The sequence below is a fragment of the Haematobia irritans genome, chromosome 2 (genome assembly GCF_050003625.1).
Source record: "Haematobia irritans isolate KBUSLIRL chromosome 2, ASM5000362v1, whole genome shotgun sequence".
In the NCBI taxonomy this organism is placed as follows: domain Eukaryota; kingdom Metazoa; phylum Arthropoda; class Insecta; order Diptera; family Muscidae; genus Haematobia; species Haematobia irritans.
In genome coordinates this window covers 169,002,346-169,022,335 of record NC_134398.1, presented here as the reverse complement: position 1 = coordinate 169,022,335, position 19,990 = coordinate 169,002,346, and the positions used below count along the sequence as shown (strand labels likewise).

Here is a 19,990-nt window from a genome sequence, read left to right as displayed (position 1 = left end):
CACCATTGTGGTATCACAATGGACTGAATAGTCTAAGTGAGCCTGATATAACGGGCTGCCACCTAACCTAACACCACGTACCAAATTTCAACCGGATCGGATGAAATTTGCTTCTCTTAGAGGTTCCGCAAGCCAAATCCGGGGATCGGTTTATATGGGGGCTACATATATAATTATGAACCGATGTGGACTAATTTTTGCATGGTTGTTAGAGACTATATTCCAACACCATGTTCCAAATTTCAGCCGGATCGGATGAAATTTGCTTCTCTTAGAGGTTCCGCAAGCCAAATCTGGGGATCGGTTTATATGGGGGCTATATATAATTATGGACCGATCTGCACCAATTTTTGCATGTTTGTTAAAGACCATATACTAACAGCATATACCAAATTTCAGCCGGATCGGATGAAATATGCGTCTCTTAGAGGCTACGCAAGCCAAATCTGGGGGTCCGTTTATATGGGGGCTATACGTAAAAGTGAACCGATATGTCCCATTTGCAATACCATCCGACCTACATCAATAACAACTACTTGTGCCAAGTTTCAAGTCGATAGCTTGTTTCGTTCGGAAGTTAGCGTGATTTCAACGGACGGACGGACGGACGGACGGACGGACGGACGGACGGACGGACGGACATGCTTAGATCGACTCAGAATTTCGTCACGACCCAAAATATATGTACCTTATGGGGTCTTAGAGCAATACAAACGGAATGACAAAGTTAATATACCCCCCATCCTATGGTGGAGGATATAAAAATTAATGCTTTCCGCATGTTCACAACAACTGTTCCCTATCGGATCATTTGTATCTTGACGCTCACTTCATGCCGGTATAACTGGTATCGCAGAAACTGCGTAAAACAAGGGATTTTTATACCTTTCACCACTACTGTGGTACAGGGTATAATAGGTTTGTGCATTTGTATGTAACGCTAAGAAGGATTGGTCTTAGACCCATCTTTTAGTATACCGATCGTCTTAGAATTAAATTCTGAGTCGATTTGGCGATGTCCGTCTGTTCATGTATTTTTCTGTGCAAAGTACAGGTCCCAGCTTATGTCCGATCGTCCTCAAATTTGGAACAGTCTTTTTTCGGCTCAAAGATGATCCCTATTGATTTTGGAAATATCAATAGGAAATATCAGATTTATATATAGCTGCCATATATATTTATAACCGATGTGGTAATAAATTGCGTTACGATATTTATCGACCGATCTGTTCCTAATTTCGTATAATCAAATGTTTTGTGAGTCTCGTAAATTTTGCAGAATATCAGTCAAATCGGTTCATATTCAGATATAGCTCACATATATAGCTTTCGACGGATTTTAACTTCTATGACCCCAGAGACAAATGTTTTGTGGCGATTTACGTGAATTTTTGCACAGGGAGTAGAATTAACATTATAAATATGCACACCGAATTTGGTTGAAATCGGTTCAGTTTTAGATATAAACATGCACACCGAATTTGGTTAAAATCGGTTCAGATTTATATATAGCTCCCATATATAGCTTTCACCCGATTTACACTCCTGTCCCAGAGACCAAAGTTTTATCTCGAGTTACGTAAAATTTTGCACAGCGAGTAGAACTAACATTATAAATATGCACACCGAATTTGGTTGAAATCGGTTCAGATTTAGATATAAACATGCACACCGAATTTGGTTAAAATCGGTTCAGATTTATATATAGCTCCCATATATAGCTTTCGCCCGATTTACACTCCTATGGTCCCAGAGATCAAACTTTTACCCCGAGTTACGTAAAATTTTGCACAGCGAGTAGAACTAACATAAATATGTACACCGAATCTGGTTAAATCGGCTCAGAATTAGACAAAGCCCCCACATATATGTTTTTCCGATTTTAGCAAAAATGACCAAAATTCCCAAATTTTCCTTGTAAAATCGTCACTGCTAAATCGAAAACTTCAAATTTACCTATACTGTAATTTGTATATATCAAACAATAAAATAAAAATGCAGGCTTGAGAAATGTTAGGCAATTTAAATATTTACAATATTTTTACTAACATTGTGGTCCGTCCCGATCAATAACCAATTTAAATTGTGAGATTTTGTAAAAGTTTAAAACAACTTGTCCAAATAGCTTCAATTTGAAGGTGTTAAGATGGTATCAAAAATTTTGGTATACATACTGGTGAAGGGTATTATATAGTCGGCCCCGCATGACTTTAGACTTTCCTTACTTGTTATATATCATTTTAGAAGAACTTCTGGTGATGTGAAAATTACGTCCATCTCTAGGAGAACATTTTTTGATGTTCATTAAACGTAATGACTTGTGAGGAAGTTCCAAATTTTTATGCTGGGAATGTAATGTAATTAAATTAGTTTAAGAAGCCAAATTACCAATTATCTTATGTGACTCACTGTACATTTGTTTGCAATAACTTAAGGCGACAAAGCTTCTCAACATTCTAAGACATTTGTTCGAAAACTTTTCAAATGAAAAAGAAGTCTCAAAAAGCGAAACTTAAGAAACAAAGATGTGAACCAAATGATTTGCGTGTATATTGCGAGCCATACCTGTTTGAGCATATCCAAGTTTCTTGTTTGCATGTTTTGTAACTTTTTGTTACACTTAACCATAGTTTTTTTTCGTTCTACTTGAATCAATTGAAGAATTGTGTTAAATTTCACTAAATGGCTTTTTGATGAGAATTTATTGGTGTTTGAAGGACGTTCGAGTGTATACTCCTAGAAAGGTTGAGAGGCGTTCGGGGCGTATGTTCTAATTTTTATTAGCTAAATGGCTAAATAATATGATTTGCTACTACCATAGATGAGTAGTATGTGCCATTTTTGCGGCAGCTCAATGTGTTACATATGATCACGAATTGCTTAATTTTTTGGAGGTTTGTTGGAGGTCTAATTGGATAAAACGAGTTTCAAATAAGAAAGAACTTTGTTCTATTACATCCATTGCCTGATTGTGGGAAACTAGTCAAATTATTGAGGTTATCTCCAATGGACAGTTATGGATTATGTAGTAAATTTAATGGTGGTCATATTGCGGAACTTATGGTGGCTCTGATCCCATACAACTAAGTTGACATAGTTCTATCGCATATGTTTGAATGACTTTGATATCATGCGATTTAATGAAATGTTTTGTTATTCTATTTCAGAACGAAGAATTTCCTACCATTAATGATCATTTTCATTGTATTATTTAAAATTTTTCGTTAGCTCAAATTTAATAAAATTTTCTTTCTGTGTAGATAGTGCCACATTTTCATGGGTCTTCGGATGTGTAGTTTACTATCCATAAAGACTAGGAAAAGCTATGCAAAACTTTCATTTGTTATCTAATGCATTGGTGAGTTAAATGGCATCTTGCACTATCTACATTGAAAAAAACATGCTCTGTTCCAAAGATTTTGCCTTTATGATTTTAGTATTGATTACGAGTCAAAGAAGCGGAGAATTGAAGTAGGGATATGCTTAACAGACAATTCTCTTTTAAATTTGAGCTATTAAGCCCTTTAAAAACGAGTCCAAATTTATACCCAACTTCAAGTAGAATATGGTGTGTCCTCGCTAACAGACAAGAAGAAAGAGTTTTACGTGGCTTTGTCCTCTTCACAATGTGTTTACAACTTATCCGCAAGCAAAAGGATGTTTTCATGTGCCGTCAAAGTAGCGAGGTAGGATTAAGACAAAATTTTAAATTTAAATAATTTTTTTGGGTAATGGAAACAATATTGATCTATAATGAATGTAACCTAAATTTTAGGATATTAAATTTGCTCAAAAGTAAGGAAAAATATCTTTATAATATTTGTCTTAAATATAGCTTTGGATAATGATCTTAGAAATTAGGCAAATTGTTCCCAAATGTTAGGCAATTGTTTTATAATGTAGACATTTTGATTTCATTAAATTATTTTGAAATTATGTTAAGTTAGATACTCGTATTGCATCTTTGAATTTAATGCAAAAACGCTTACAATATAGACTAAGATTTACTTAACACATCGAGTCCAATACACAGACCTCATAAAGTGTTTATATACTGGGGCCCATATAAACCAACCCCAAGAATTATGACTTCGGGAGCCTCTTGGAAGAACAAACATTATCCTATTCGGTTTACGTTAAATTTGGTTCATGCACTGAAAAAGCAAGCCCGGTTCCAAAGGTTTTGTCTTTACACTAATTATTTTGGTATTGATTCCGGAGCCAAAGAAGCACTGAAAAAAGCAAGCCCGGTTCCAAAGGTTTTGTGTTTACACTAATTATTTTGGTATTGATTCCGGAGCCAAAGAAGCAGGGTAAATTTAAGACAAAATTCTCTTTTCAATTGAAGTTTTGCATAATTGACATTAATAAAAAAGTTTTAATTTATTCGTTTTTTAATTTTTTCTTCGTGTTCTATTAAAGTCCCTTAAAAACTTAAATTTCCAAATTTGCAGACGATTTCATTAGTTTTAAAGAATTTTTCAAAATTGTTAAAGTCAAGTTGCCCTTAGGTTAGGTTAGGTTAGGTGGCAGTCCGATATATCAGGCTCTCTTAGACTATTCAGTCCATTGTGATACCACATTGGTGAACTTCTCTCTTATCACTGAGTGCTGCCCGATTCCATGTTAAGCTCAATGACAAGGGACCTCATTTTTATAGCCGAGTCCGAACGGCGTTCCACATTGCAGTGAAACCACTTAGAGAAGCTTTGAAACCCTCAGAAATGTCACCAGAATTACTGAGGTGGGATAATCCACCTCTGAAAAACTTTTTGGTGTTCGGTCGAAGCAGGAATCGAACTCACGACCTTGTGTATGCAAGGCGGGCATGCTAACCATTGCACCACGGAGGCTCCTTAGTTGACCTTAGTCAAACGGAATTTTCTTTTAAGATAAGGTACCCAGTTTCAAGTCGAATCGCTATAACTATAAGGACAAAACGACTTCAATATGAAAAGTTTGACGACTTTTGGATATGAAAAAAAGCTTGGCATTCGTATTTTAAGGACATGAAATTTTTGGAAGTTCATCAATGTGGTATCACAATGGACTGAATAGTATAAGTGCGCCTTATACATCGGGCTGCCACCTAACCTAACCTAAATGCACCCATCTTGTGTTCAAAACACTTTTACTAATTTGAAATCCAATTTTTTACAAAATAATTTTGCCTAAAATTTCTTGAATTTGCTGAAATTTCGGCCAAATATTCTTGTTTTCATAGAACCAATTTTTTTGCTTTTAAATGTTTGCTATAATTAACACACCTAATATATCGTAATTGAGATATGTTTCCTAATTAAAATTTAACAGAACCTAAAACTCTGCTTCCTGAAATTTATTTTTATTTGAAAACCGTCTTAATTTCATACCAAAATCGAAAGCCTAATCTTTGCATCCAATAAACTTTTTTAAATTGTATGTGTCATCTGACTTTGGCAAAAATATAGCAATTGTGCCCAGCAAATACTGGGTAATTAGTTGAGGTCAAATCTGAGCCTTTATATCATACTCACAACAATACAGTATGCTTCGAAATAATGACTTACTCTATATTATAGGACTGTTTCGGTCATACGTGTAATTTCTAAGACTACTACCATGTGACAATTACATTTTTTTTTCTTTATAATGATAACTCGTCCACTCCCAAAATTTAGTTCTTCGTAATGATACGTAAGTAAACAATATTTAAATTTAAAAGTAATAGGTTACGAATTATGTACAGTAATCCCTCAATTTACGTCGTGATTGGTTCCAGAATTTGACGACGTTAATCGAAACGACGTAAACCGTAGTAAAAGTTGCTCATACTTACTTCTAAGTCCAATTAATTATATACCCAGCAAAAAAAATTGGAAGTTCTTCCTAAGGCACAACTTTAAAAGCACTTCCAAAAATGTCCTACAAAAGATGTTCTTTATTTTAACTGCACAGGAAGTTCTTTTGAGTCAATTTTTTATAACTCGCGTTTTTTATATTTTTAATGAGGAATTTAAAATTTTATTGCTTCAAATGCGTTAAAAACAGATTAAAAATTAATAAAATAGTGCAAATTATTTCAATTTCGCCGAAAAAATGCTACATCCTTTCTAGAAAAATTGCGAATTTTTGAAAATATTTGATGTCAAATGTTTCAGACAATCGTTATAATGCATTAAAAATCATAAAAAATTTAAAAATTATTTATTCGTCAAAATGTCACACAATTTTTTAATTCACATTAAAATCACTGGATTCGCATCACACCTTAAGAAATGATGCAAATTCAGTGCAAAGGATGTTGAAATGGTGGACATCCGTTCTATGACAAGCCCATGTTAAAATCATCGCTTCTACGCCAATTTTGCACCACTTCCGGATCCAAAAAGAACATTTTCACAATTTTTTTGGCGACTCTTATTTTGCTTGGATATGTAACATATGTGCGTGTACATAATAAAAAAAAACAAAACTTCAAAAATTAAGACATTTTTTATGAATAAAGACTGAATATTCATAAAACATAAATAAAGTTGACAAAAATTCGAAGACGTAAATCGAATGGGGACGTAAATCGAAGTTGGATGGAACAAAAAATTTGACGACGTAAATCGAAACAACGTAAACCGAGGCTACGTAACTCGAGGGATTGTTGTACTATGTTACCTCCAAGATTTTTGCTAACCTTTATAAAATTCAACTTTCGTGTTAGCTCCGCTTAATTGTTGTATATCCCGAATGCTCCCAATAAAAACACATTTTTTTTTTTAATTTTACATTCATTTTTGAAAATTCTTTATTTATTCTAAAAAGAAAATAAGGCAAAATTTGTCCATAATGATGAAAATTTTCATATGAATTCTATTACAAAACTAAAAACAAATTGTTTGCTAAAGATGAATTTCTTCAACATTGATGTTTACTAGCTTAAGACTATAAGAAATTTAAAAACTACGAATTGGATAGTTATGTGATAATACAACAATTATGCAATGAAGATGGGGATAATGATTTTTGTTAGGAAGGAAATACATATATAAACAAAAGAAAATGATGCTAAAGAAAAAAGTGAAAAATTTTTATTGTATTCATTTTAAAGCTTTATGTAAATAATTTAATGATTGTTTTTTTTTTATATAGAAGTTTAATTTAAAATTAAATTTTATATAATATTTATAAATTATGTATATATGTATTTATTAAAATTTATAAATCTTATGGCAAGATTAATTTTTATTTTTCGATGTTAGAAAGCTAAGCTTGTGGGAAATAGTGACCTGGGGGGTGAAAGATGATTAGAGAAAGTGGAAAATATAGAAGCATTAATCATATCATAGAATTTTGGAAGGGGTTTATAAGAGCTTATATAAATTTTATGAAATTAAGAATTATTTTTATACAATTTTTTTTTTATACAAAAATTTTATATAGCACACAATTTATTTATGTTTAAAATAATTATTTTTATAAAAAATTAAAAATATATTTTTATATCTATAAAATTATACATTTAAATTTGTCGCTTACTTAAATGATTAATAACTTACGTTATTAATCATTATATTATATTTTATAATAATTATCAATTTTTTGTTATAAATATATCTATGAAAAACTATGAATTTTTTAAGCCCAACTCTAAATTTCTTCGTTTATTTATTCTGTTCATATGTTTGTATGTGTTTGGCTTGTTGCTATGGACATTACTTACATACATCGTTTAGTTAGTTGGTAGTTATTGCTATATAAGTTAGGACATAAACCTTGATACAAGGTGTTTCATATGCATTTATATTGTGATGCCTAAGAAGCTTTTACTCATAGTTACATTGTTTTTTAGTGGATAATTTTAAATCTTACAAAAATAAATGACTTAATTTGTATATTATAAAAATACAATAAAACTATTAATAATATGTGTGTTTTTGTTAAAATATATCTATATGCTTTAATCGGTTCACGTTTATGATTTTTTCCGCTTTACGTTTTGTTGATAGGCACTTTTAGTATATATTTCATATGGAAGACATTAAGCGAAATTATTTTGTTTTTTTTTTATTAATCTTTTATTATATGAAATATATACAGGAAATTAATGGCATTTGAAGTTTAGACCCTAAAATTTTTTTTATTGCAAAAAAAAAAAAAAAAACAAAATATTGACATGGCAATTAATGAAGCGAAAAACAATTTACATAAAAATCTCAAATATTTCAATTATTTTGTTTTTTATAAAATTAAATGTAATTACATCTATACTAAATCTACAAAATCTTATATTATAATAATAATTATTAAAAAAGTTAACACAGCATTTTTGTTTGCTATTCTATGTTTGTTTGTGCTAAAATTCTATTTGAATACTATAGCAAATAAATATAATCTCACATGTTTGGTGGATTCAATTTTATCAGTAATGAAGTTGCAATAATTACAAAGTATATGCAAAATCAACTTTGAAAACCATAAAGCTTCAAATCCTTAAAACGTTTATATTTACCGAATAAAAATAACTTATTCTCCATTATTAGATTTTCTGCACTATATATACACATTTATAAACTTTGAAAAAGTTTAATTGGTAAAAACTAAAGGTGGTGTAATAGGAGAACTAAATTTAATGACCTTTGTGGGAAATATATCGTTTCAGACCCATCCTCTCTCTTCCATATATATCGGTAAAGTTTTTAATTCAATTCGAAACTTAAAAAAAGAACTGAAAATTTTCCAATTAAAATTTTAATTGAATTTTAAACAAATTATCAATTAAAATTTTGTTTGATTCAATTAATTCTTTTTAATTAAAACCAAAATCAATCACAAAAATGGATTGTGTCAATTAATTTTTCAGTTGACGTTGGTTATTGATTTCTGTGAATGAAGAAATTTCAAATAAAAATTATTTGGTGATTGAAGACAAAACATTTTTTTCTGTGTATTGAGAATTTTGATTTTAAGTGAAAAGGGGGATCAAGTACCCGAAAATTATTTTGTCATATTGTTATTATTTTAGCTCGTGATTTTCGAAATCGATAATAGGAAATTTTTGAAGTTGTTTTGATTTGAACGAATTCCTCAACGATTTCAGAAGGTCAAAATTATATGAACGAATTTTACTTGAAGCTTCAGAGCTTTTGATGCATACACAATGTTATTGTCGTTAAAGTCAGTGAGTGTGTTTTTTTAATTGAGTCACCTTATCGTTTTTAGCAGGGTGTTTTATAATCTAAAGGTGGTTGTGTTATACATTAATTAGTTGAGTTAAGACACAAACTATTTTTAATAAGGATTGTCATCATTTCTAAAAAATAACTATAAGAATATGAATAAAGAAAAATAAGGTTTTTTTTTTTTCAGAGGTCTTAAAATTTGCTAAAGGGTTTTTTTTTGAAAATTATATTTACATTTTGACAAAATGTGTGCCATTTCTTCTCATTGTGAAACAAAGTGGAATTTATTAGACAGTTTTGACCAATACCCGAACCTGGAAAATGCAAGACAAATAACTTAAGCAGTTCGCGAATGTTTTTGGAACAATCTGGTTGGTTCAACAGAAGAAAATAATCGAGTAGGTTCAGCGGTTAAAACTAGAAGTGTCCATATGTTTTAGGTACTTTTAGTTAATTTGGTATCACAATGGAATGAATAGTCTAAGTGATCCTGACAATAAATCGGACCGCCACTTTAACCTTAGAAAAAAACTTCTGTTTGGGTCAATCCAAACAGAAGGTCAATTTTGACCTTTCGTAGATATATGTCCATATATAAGATTTTGCCAAAAATCTAAGAAAATTAAAGCGGTTGTTGTTTCAAGTTTCAAAATTAAAATTTCAGAAGTTATCGACTCAATATATTTACAAACGTCTTTTTTGGTTTTTAGAATAAAATGGCAATGAATAAAAAATTAGAAAATTATATACACTAAGAAAAACATTTTTTCTCAGTGTAGACCATTTTCCAATTTTTCCCCATTTTATTCTTAAAAACTGCAACAACACTTTCCCATCATTTCATATTTGGCAAAATTTTATATATGGTATAAAACTGCAACAACAACGATCGAAATTTTACTTTCATATTTGGAAAAAATGTATATATGATAATAACCTTTCGATATATCAACGAAAAAAAATCAAAAACTATGACCCACTATGTCATTCTTCTACTTGCCTGACCCATTCTATTGAAGAATGTTTGCAATATATTTGAAAATACCTTCTGCATTAGAAAAAACTTCTACTTTTCCTATTTAATCCGCTTTCGAAATATTTAATTGTCTAAGTTTTATAAAATATGGAAGGAATAAAGTAAGGAATAAAGTCCTACTTTTTGTGAGTCGCCCTGTGATAAAAAAAACTCCATTCTATATACTCATTGCCATTAATATTTCTCATTGACGTTTTTGTTGGCTTATTGGCATCTTTCAACACTTTTACTAAAGACTCTCTCCACTTCATACACTCTTATTATACTAATTTCTCATTACTTATTATATTACTCTTATACATATTCCTCTGACTGTTTCTGTTGCTGTTGCATACGCAATGATCCTGTTGATCTTTGATCCGTTCTTACCGAATCCGGCATTTCGGCCATATCTTTAAACACTCCTACTATACTTTGTATATTAGGTCCCCAATTCAATAGATATTCCCAACCTAAAGGTGGAGGAGCTGATGGTGATGCAGCATTATTTCCTTGGCGATATAGGGCTCCCATGTGTGTGGACATATCATCGTCACTGGCTACTAAAGTACTGAGTGAACCACGAAAGGAAGAATCAAAACCATCAAATGAATGTGGTGGCATTGGTGGAGGTTTATTAACCGTAGGACCTCGTCCACCTGTATCGCCACTCATGGCACGATTCACAGGGTTACGTTCATCTGACATACTTTTGCTCGTGGAATATTTGGCATCACCATTGATGCTATTGTTGTCATACTCTATTTCGGAACAGGTGAAACTATCATTACCACTCTCATCGGTGGAGGTAGAACTATGGGCATCTACATCGGTGCTGTGTAAGCCACCACCGAGAGACAGATGATGAGTCCCAACAGGGCCTCGTGGAGCTTCACTACTTGAAGACACTGCGTCTAAGGTGGAGACAAGACTTGATGTTCTTGGTCTACCATTGAGTCTTTCAATCTCTTCTGCCGTTAAACCCATTGAGGTTTGTGTAGCTGTTTGCGGTGAGACCACAGGTTTTTGGCGACTAGCACTAGAACTTTGACCCGACAGCTGGGACATGACGGGACTATTTAAACTACGTTCACTATTGCTATGTAAAGCATCTTTACCTACACCTCCAGAACTAGATGTGGTTGCCAGCAGAGCACTTTGCAATGGCTTTCCAGAGATGTCATGCAAAGTCAAAATTCTTGGCTGTTGGGAACTCAACTCAGAACTGGGTGAGAGACGAGCCAATGGAGTACTTTGATGTTGGCGAGGTGTACTGGAAGGTGGTGGAGGCTGACCAGCTTGAGGTGGCACTCCACGAGGAGCAAAGGGACCGCCTACCCCATGACGAGGAGAATGGCGATGTTGTTGTTGCTGTGCTGCCGATTGATGTTTATGATGTGTATAACTAGCCACTGGTGCGGGAGTGGCTTTATATTTCCTTACCCCACCTGCTTCTCGGTATCCTTTATAGTGATAGACTATGTCTATATCGGATGGAGCAATGGAGCTAGCATTTTCTAAATCGTAATGCTCCAAATACTCCGAACCCATATCCACCGAACCCACATGGTCATGTGGATGATGAGTTTGACTAGGCGGTGGGATGGGAGGATGATGCTCATCTCTCATGGGACTTTTGCTAACAACTTCTCTCTCTATAATATCAGGTCTCTGAGGTCTTTGCTGTTGATGATCTCCTGGATTTATTTCGCGTTCCTTGAATTTCTTAGAAATCAATTCCGGACCGACCATATGATGACCAGGAACACCTCGTATTAGATCACCACCATCATTGTGATAACCCACTTGGGCCTCTGAGTGCATTCCACGCGTTAGGACATGATCCGCTTGATTTTGAGATGCTCCAGATCCTCCTAACATGGTTGCAGCAGAACTGTGTTTGATTTTGAAGCCAGGAACACCACAACTTAAACTGCCAATCTTCTCTTGTTTTCCACGGAATCTGTAAATTACATAAGACCCCAAAATGGCCACAACCAGAATGACAAAGAACACTATGACTAAGGTGACACCAATACTAATGGGATCAGCAACCTGAGCAGCACCAATGCCCATCACACCCACACAGCCTTGGGATACTTTGCCATGGAGCACAGTGTTACCAAAGACAGTTCCAGAACCATTGAAAGGTTGAATCTCATTGTTGATGGTAAAATTTGCCAGGCATCCTTCATAAGCGGTGGCAAGATGTTCCGGCAGCAGATATTCTCTTCTCACTCCACCAACAGAAAGTACAGTCAGGTAGGGATCCAAATAATCATGTACTCCAGCAAAATCCAATTCTTCTCCCACTCGGGAATCATCTATGATTATGCGAAGTATTCGATTGGCGGTATACAAGGTGATGTTATGCCATTTGCCATCATTAAGTTTACTGGGATTACTAATGGTCATATTAACTATGCTCTCTTGATTAGAGTAGTAGACCATTTTGCCACTTTGCAACTCCAACGATGTATATTGGTTACTACTTCCAGCAAAAAGAATGATACCTGTATCTTTATAGGTACGGAACATAAGACTTAAGGTCTTGGGTACTTCGTTAATTTGAGCCAGTGCAGTGAAATTAGCACGATCAATGGTAAATCTTCGTTGCCTTGAAACATCATAGGACCAGATGCTATTTCCCGCGTAGAGATTATCCAAAAGTTGCATGCGTCGATGTTTTTCTGAAATCTGGAATTCCACAAAACCACTTTCTGCTATACTAATGGGTTCCAAAGAGTTTTGACAATCTGGTGATAAAAGTTCACCACCACATTGACACATTGAAGTATCCCAACGATCAAGACATGTACCATAGGGACCACATAGTAGATTGGGTGCATCTGTATAAGAAGGTGAACTGGAACATTGGTTGCTTCCCAAATTACGTTGACAATTTGCTGATATGCCTCTCTGCTTTAAAGGTTGGCTAAGATTCAAAGCCCTTCCGTTTATCGAAACGCTATGGACACAACCCACCAAATCATCTGTGTGTATCTGGCCGGGTCGTTCAAGGACAGGATCCGCCGATATCAAACCACCAACCAATAAAGGTTGTTTGTTGAAGTTCAACGTTCTGCAAAAAGAAGGAATTTAATGGAAACTATCGTGCATAACTTGGAAATTATTTGGATACTTACCCTAGGGGTCCCACATCGTCGGCATAACATGATGTATCTCCTGGTCGGCATTCCTCACAAACATCTCCATTCTCGGTACATTTGGCCACACTCAAAGACATTACACGTCCATTGCGAGTTGCTGTAACCTTATGCCACTGGCCGTCAGCCAAATTATTGCTTCCAATACCTCCTACCACTACTGTCGTGATGGCCGTTCGGACTCCACCAAAGGAGAAGAAAGCCTTTCCTCTCACCACTTCAATGGCTATAAAATCAGACCTTCCTCCCGATTGTATGCCATAGTTGTAAAGAAGTAAAGCATCAGGTTTAGTAGTAGCAAAAACTATGGAAATGTCATTCGTTGCAGCATCCAATGAGGGGAAGGTCATGTAGGAAAGATCCCCGAAGCCAAATGTTGATTTCTCACAATGACGACCATAGCGGCCATCAGTACAGGAACATTTATAGCCAGGTTTGAGAGCCACACAGGTACCACCATAAAGGCAAGGATTGGGACGACATGAATCTGAGGTATGCTCACATTGATTACCACGATAACCGGGACGACACAGGCAAAAGAATGAAGAGCCATCAGGGCTGGATCGACAAGAGCCTCCATTTCCACAAGGATTGCCGGAACAAACATCTCCCCTTTCCTGTTGGCAATAGCGTCCCTCCCGATTACTGGGACATATACATTGAAAATCATAGCCCATTCGGCGACATTGTGCATTACCATGACAAGGATTTGGAGAGCAAGGATCTTGTCGCTTATCACACTGTTGACCCATAAATCCATCGGGACATTTGCATATGAAATCATGGCTTACCAAAGGGCCACTGAAAATCAACGACTCACTATCCACAATATTAAGAGAATGGGTGTCATGTAAACGTCGTTCAGAGGTACAAATACCACCATTTTCACAGGCCCTGGCACCCTGGGAGCAGGGATCAAAACCAATCACTATTGTAGCAGGCGATTTTAACAACCTCTGAAGGGCTTCACGTTTCTTGCTCAAACGATCGACGACATAATGTGGCAGACGATATCCTTGATTGGCCATTTTTAAAGCTACTAAAACTTCCAAATCCGTAGAATTTCTTGTGGTATTGTGGATGCTATAGATCATCAAATCATCACTGGAATCCACACTTGTCTTCATTATCTCAACAAATTGACGATAATAGGATGCAAGGAATGTATCGGCGGTCATATTGCGTATCAGCACTGTTATGGAATTAGCTATGGTACTATTATCGAAACTTTGGAACCCCACTGTCACTGTGGAAACAACATCTCCATGTTTCCCATCATTACCTGATATTGTATAAGAGTACCCATTGGTCATTGAAGTCTTATAGTTGGTGTGTAAATCACATCCATTGGGAATTGTTAGAAGACCCATAGGGCTTGACTGGGAATTGGGTATAATACGGCATCGATAATTGCCACTAATATCTGGATCACTAGGATGAACATCAGCAATTTTACCCAAGGGTATATCATCATTGAAGACATTCAGGATGACATGTACCGTACGTGATGAAGATGGACTGTCGTTTTGATCCAAGATTTTTACGATCAGTTTATGTTGGGCTTTTTGTTTGGGTTGACCATTATCTTCTACCTCAATTATGGCTTCCAATTCTGGAGTTTGTTCGCGATCAAAACTTCGAGTAGATTTCACCAAACCCGAATGTTTATCCACTGTTATAAAGGATTTATGTTTTCCTCCAACCAAGTGGTAAGTGAAGGGTCCTCCATTGGGAGGAAGATCTGGATCTGTTGCCGATAAGGTCATTATGGTACTTCCAGCAGGTTCATTTTCTTGTATATATCCCGTTAGGCCATCAGCAGGGAAAGTGGGTCCATTATCATTGACGTCCTGCAATTCTATTTTAACCAATGTAGTTCCAGTCTGGGCCGGTAGACCAGTATCTATGGCCCCTACCACCAAATTGTATTCGGGAATTTGTTCACGATCCAATTTCCTTGCAGTCTCAATTTCTCCCGATTGAGGATCAACTTTAAACGTTTGATTGACGTTGCCATTGATTATCGAATAGCTGAATTGGTTATTTTGAGGTCGAACATCTTTGTCCACAGCCTTAACGGTGGTGATTTTGGTACCCACAGCAACAGCTTCGGAAATTGCAGCTGAATACAGAGATTTTAAAAATTCTGGAGGATCATTACCATCCTGAATGGAGATAATAACCTGGGCCTCATCCGTATCATTACCACGTATGCTTCCATAATTCTTTGCCAAAACTGTTAGTACAACTCGACTCTGGGTTTCACGATCCAAATGGCGGGAAACATAAATGAATCCAGTATTGGGATTAATGGCAAATCCTTTGCCATTACTAGCACCCACTAATAGATAATAAACATTACCATCTTGTCCAGCGTCTTTATCGGTAGCTTGGATGGATCCCACAGCAGTGCCCACTTCAGCTGATTCCGACACATCGAAATGGAAAACAGGCTGTATGAATTGGGGATAGAACTCATTGACTCCCTTTATGTGAACCAGAACGCGACACATACTATGCATTTGTGAATCAGGATTAGCCGCCATTATTTGAAGTTGATATTCCTGTTTTTCCTCATAATCAAAACGTACGTTCGATGTTATCACACCCGATGAAGGGTGAATGTTAAAGTAGGCTTTGCCCGTGCCTCCACTTATCGAATAATGTATAATGGCATTCTTTGGTGAATCACGATCTTTGGCCATAGCCTTGAAGACATATGAATGTGGAGGTTTATTCTCTGCAATAAAGGCATGATATTCCGTTTGATTGAACAGAGGAGGATTATCATTAATATCTGTAAGTATCACAGTTAGCTGGGCCATTCCTGTTTTGGGCTTAAAACCCAAATCTTGAACCGAGATATTCAAATGATACTCCTGTATGGTATCATAGTCCAAGGGTTCTTGTATTATTACAGCACCTGTCTCCGAATCTATACGGAATTCAGAACGTTCATTACCCCCTGCTATGGCATAACGTAACATTCCATTGGGTCCCTCATCACGATCATTGGCTGTTAGTGTTAGAATTGTGGAACCAATGGGTACATTTTCAGGAACTATTGCCTGATAGCTTTGAGGTACAAATTCTGGAGTATAATGATTCTCGCCCGTTACAATGATGGTAACTTTTGCTTCATCCATTTTCGAGGGAACACCATGATCGGCTGCCTTTACAGAAAGGGAAAAGTGGGTGTTGGGCGGAACTTCTAAGGCTCGGGCCAAAGAAATCCATCCGTCGTGGGGTCCTATGGCAAAATAGTCTGTCCCATTACCCTCAGTCAATGAATAATGGATCTCTGCATTTACCCCAGTATCCAAGGAGTCATGGGCTTGTACTTTTACCACCCTTTGACCCATTCTGGCATGTTCCGGTACCGGTGATAGATAAAGTGGCTTCTCAAATTTCGGTGGATGATTATTGGCATCGACAATATTGATATTCACCATACATTCTGAATACAAAGGTGGTTTACCATTATCAGTTGCTATGACCATTAAGGTATAGACATTCTCTGGTGATGCCTCATACTGGGAGTGTTTATATTTAATGGACTTTTTACTAAATATCTCACCAGTTCCAGGATCTATGGTAAAAACATCAGAAGGTTGTTGCAGAGCATACGAAATCACTGAGTTAGGGCCATGTTTATCCCTGTCGTTGGCTATCACTTGGCCAACAAAAGCCACTGATCGTTGTAGTTCAGGGAAATTGAAACTATAGAAAGAATGATCAAATTCCGGAGCATTGTCATTTTGGTCTTGTATGGTAATGGTGATGGGAGTATCCGATCTCCAAGCTCCATCAGAAGCTGTAATTTTCAAGATATACTCATCCTGTTCCTCACGATCAATCTGCCCTGCTACGGTTATATTTCCACTCAATGAATCCAATTTAAATTTCTCACCAGGATTTTCTGTCAAGGTATACAAAGCATTGGCATTAACTCCCTCATCCAAATCCATGGAAGTGACTTGTATAACAAAACTTCCAATATCAGCATTTTCCGTTACATTCACCGAAAAGAGTCGGGTAAATTTAGGAGGATTATCATTTTTATCCAAGAGATTAAGTAAGACCGTAGCTGTACCAGTCATTTGAGGCATTCCTTGATCTACAGCCTCAACGGTAAGTTCATAGTGACTCATTTCCTCACGATCCAAACGCATGGTGGTAAATATCTCCCCAGAATCACCGTCTATCTCAAATGTTCCCTCATAATCATCAACCAAACGATAGGTTATCTCGCCATTCTCTCCAGAGTCTCGATCATGGGCTTTTATTTTCACTATAGTTTGTGGTGGTGATTCTTCTTCCATTATTTTTGTATTGTATATCAATTTTTCCATAATGGGGGCATTATCATTGGCATCTGTCACATTGATGGTAAGCAACATAACACTGCGTAAGGGTATCCTATCAGAATCCTTAGCTTCCAACCATATTTCATATTGTGAAGCCAATTCATAATCCAAACCATCTTTGCCTATGGTCACCACACCATTAGAGGGATCTATACGTACAGCTTCGCCCAAATTTCCTCCAGCTATGGAATATCTTATATTACCCTTTTTCGGGGAACTTGCCATAATTGTGGTTATCCGCTTTCCTGGCATTATATCTTCCGACAGCATAAATTGTGTATTGGCCATATAATTAAATACAGGGAAAGATGACGATGGCTTCAAGGATATCACCAATTCAGCTTGTGACGATTTTGCCGGCTTGCCTTGATCATAGGCATGTATGGTCAAAGCATATTGTCTACTAAGATCTGTACCTAAAGATTTTTGTGTGCGTATAACTCCAGTCTTGGCATTGATATTGAAATATTTCAAATCTTTTCCACTTATGTTGTACATAACCAAAGCATTTGCGCCCTCATCAATGTCTCTGGCCCAAGCCCCAAAGACGAATTCATTGACCCCAGTCTTATCGGGTATATTCACATGAAATTGATTACTTTCAAATCTTGGCATGTTGTCATTTATATCTGTTACCGCAATGGTTAAATTAACTGCTGTAGCTCTTGGTTCAGTAGCTGAACTATCCTGGGCCATAAGTGTTAGATAATATATTGCCGTCTCTTCACGATCCAATACTTGGGCTGTAGAAATTTCTCCAGTTTCTGTATTACAACGAAATCTTTCCAATTTTTCACCCAATAATGTGAAACGAATTTTCGCATTTAGTCCTGTATCCTTGTCAAAGGCATGGGGCTGTATAACTTTACTACCTATGGGTAGATTTTCTTGTACACTTGCTTGATATGATTGTCGTTCGAACTCTGGACTATGATCATTCATATCCTGTACAATGACTTTTACCACTCCCGTGCCCGTCAATGGGGGTGAACCTGTAATGAGATACATAAATGGAGGAGGTCATTATTTTTTTTTTTCAATTGTGAATGAGTTAAGAAATTTTGGAATAAAAAATCCAATTTAAATGTGAAATCTTTTCAATTAATTTGAATATAAGTATCATGAAGCCACGGCACCACGGGAATTGTTTAGGAATTTAGCAATGGTAGGTTAGGTTATACAGAAAATTATAGATACTTTGGTACTTTTTTATGGACATTTGAAGCCATACATTTAATATAAAGGATTTTAGGTGAATTTGATGAGACATACATCTGAAAAACGAAAATTTTGCAGTTTCAAATTTTCGAACATGTGGGAATGACTTTTCCAAGTCGAAGTCTGACCCTTTGAACGTGTATTGAAAAAATGAGCTAGCCCAACTTCACCCAGTAAGTTTCCGTATAATTCCAAGTCAATCGATTTCCTAATAATGCCAACCAACGATAAAGGCCACATGGGTATTGAACACAGGTTTCTTTTCGAAGGAGCTATAAAAAGGAGGTCCCTTGTCATTGAGCTTAACATGGAATCGGGCAGCACTCAGTGATAAGAGAGAAGTTCACCAATGTGGTATCACAATGGACTGAATAGTCTAAGTGAGCCTGATACATCGGGCTGCCACCTAACCTAACCTAACCTAAGGAGCGACATTTGAGACAAAATTAGTTTTCTTTTGTCTTTAAAATGATTAATTTCGTTCTTAAAGAAAATACTATAGAACAAAAGGAAATTTAATTTTTCTGACAAAAATTTCATTCGGGAGGCAAAATGTAAACTGTTTGTTTACCAAAAAAAGAATCTTTATCAATAAGTACCTTATGGCTGCCTAACTTAAGTTACACCTTCCATGTAATATTCACCAAGAATGTTATTCTATGACGATACCACCATCTATTATCGAATCCAATTTTTCTATGCTGAACCTGATATTTGTGCCTTAGGTTAGAGTATTACATAAACACATGGTCATACTTCCATATAACTTCTCTGAATAGTGTTTACCCCTTGTGTTTGCTAAATGAGCATAGCATTTCGTATCACCAGAAAAACATCGATTTGCATAGATGACCAAATGCTCTACAAAAACCCCTTTAAGCAATGTATAATTTTCATGTTTGTTGTAATTTTCCTATAAGCCGATATTGAGGTAGAGAAAAATGTTTCTTTCTTTGGTTTTTTACATCGTTTTAAGGAAAATAAGACACCATAGTATAGCAGTCGAATGGAACGAAAGTGGAAGCAGCAGAATCATCAGAAGAAAAATTGCACGATTTATGTCTGCAAATA

At 35.7% G+C, this 19,990-nt stretch overlaps 1 protein-coding gene across 1 annotated transcript in view; it reads right to left on the bottom strand.

The window, feature by feature from the left end:
• Positions 1-8,118: 8,118 nt before the first annotated feature.
• ft (cadherin-related tumor suppressor fat) overlaps positions 8,119-19,990 on the bottom strand; it is a 516,929-nt gene continuing 505,057 nt past the window's right edge. Inside the window, exons 7-8 of the mRNA XM_075296804.1 lie at positions 13,314-18,693; positions 8,119-13,249 (exon numbers count right to left, since the gene is read on the bottom strand). Coding sequence (XP_075152919.1) covers positions 10,483-13,249; positions 13,314-18,693 — 8,147 coding nt within the window. The 3' untranslated portion in view covers positions 8,119-10,482. The remainder of the gene's footprint in view (positions 13,250-13,313; positions 18,694-19,990) is intronic.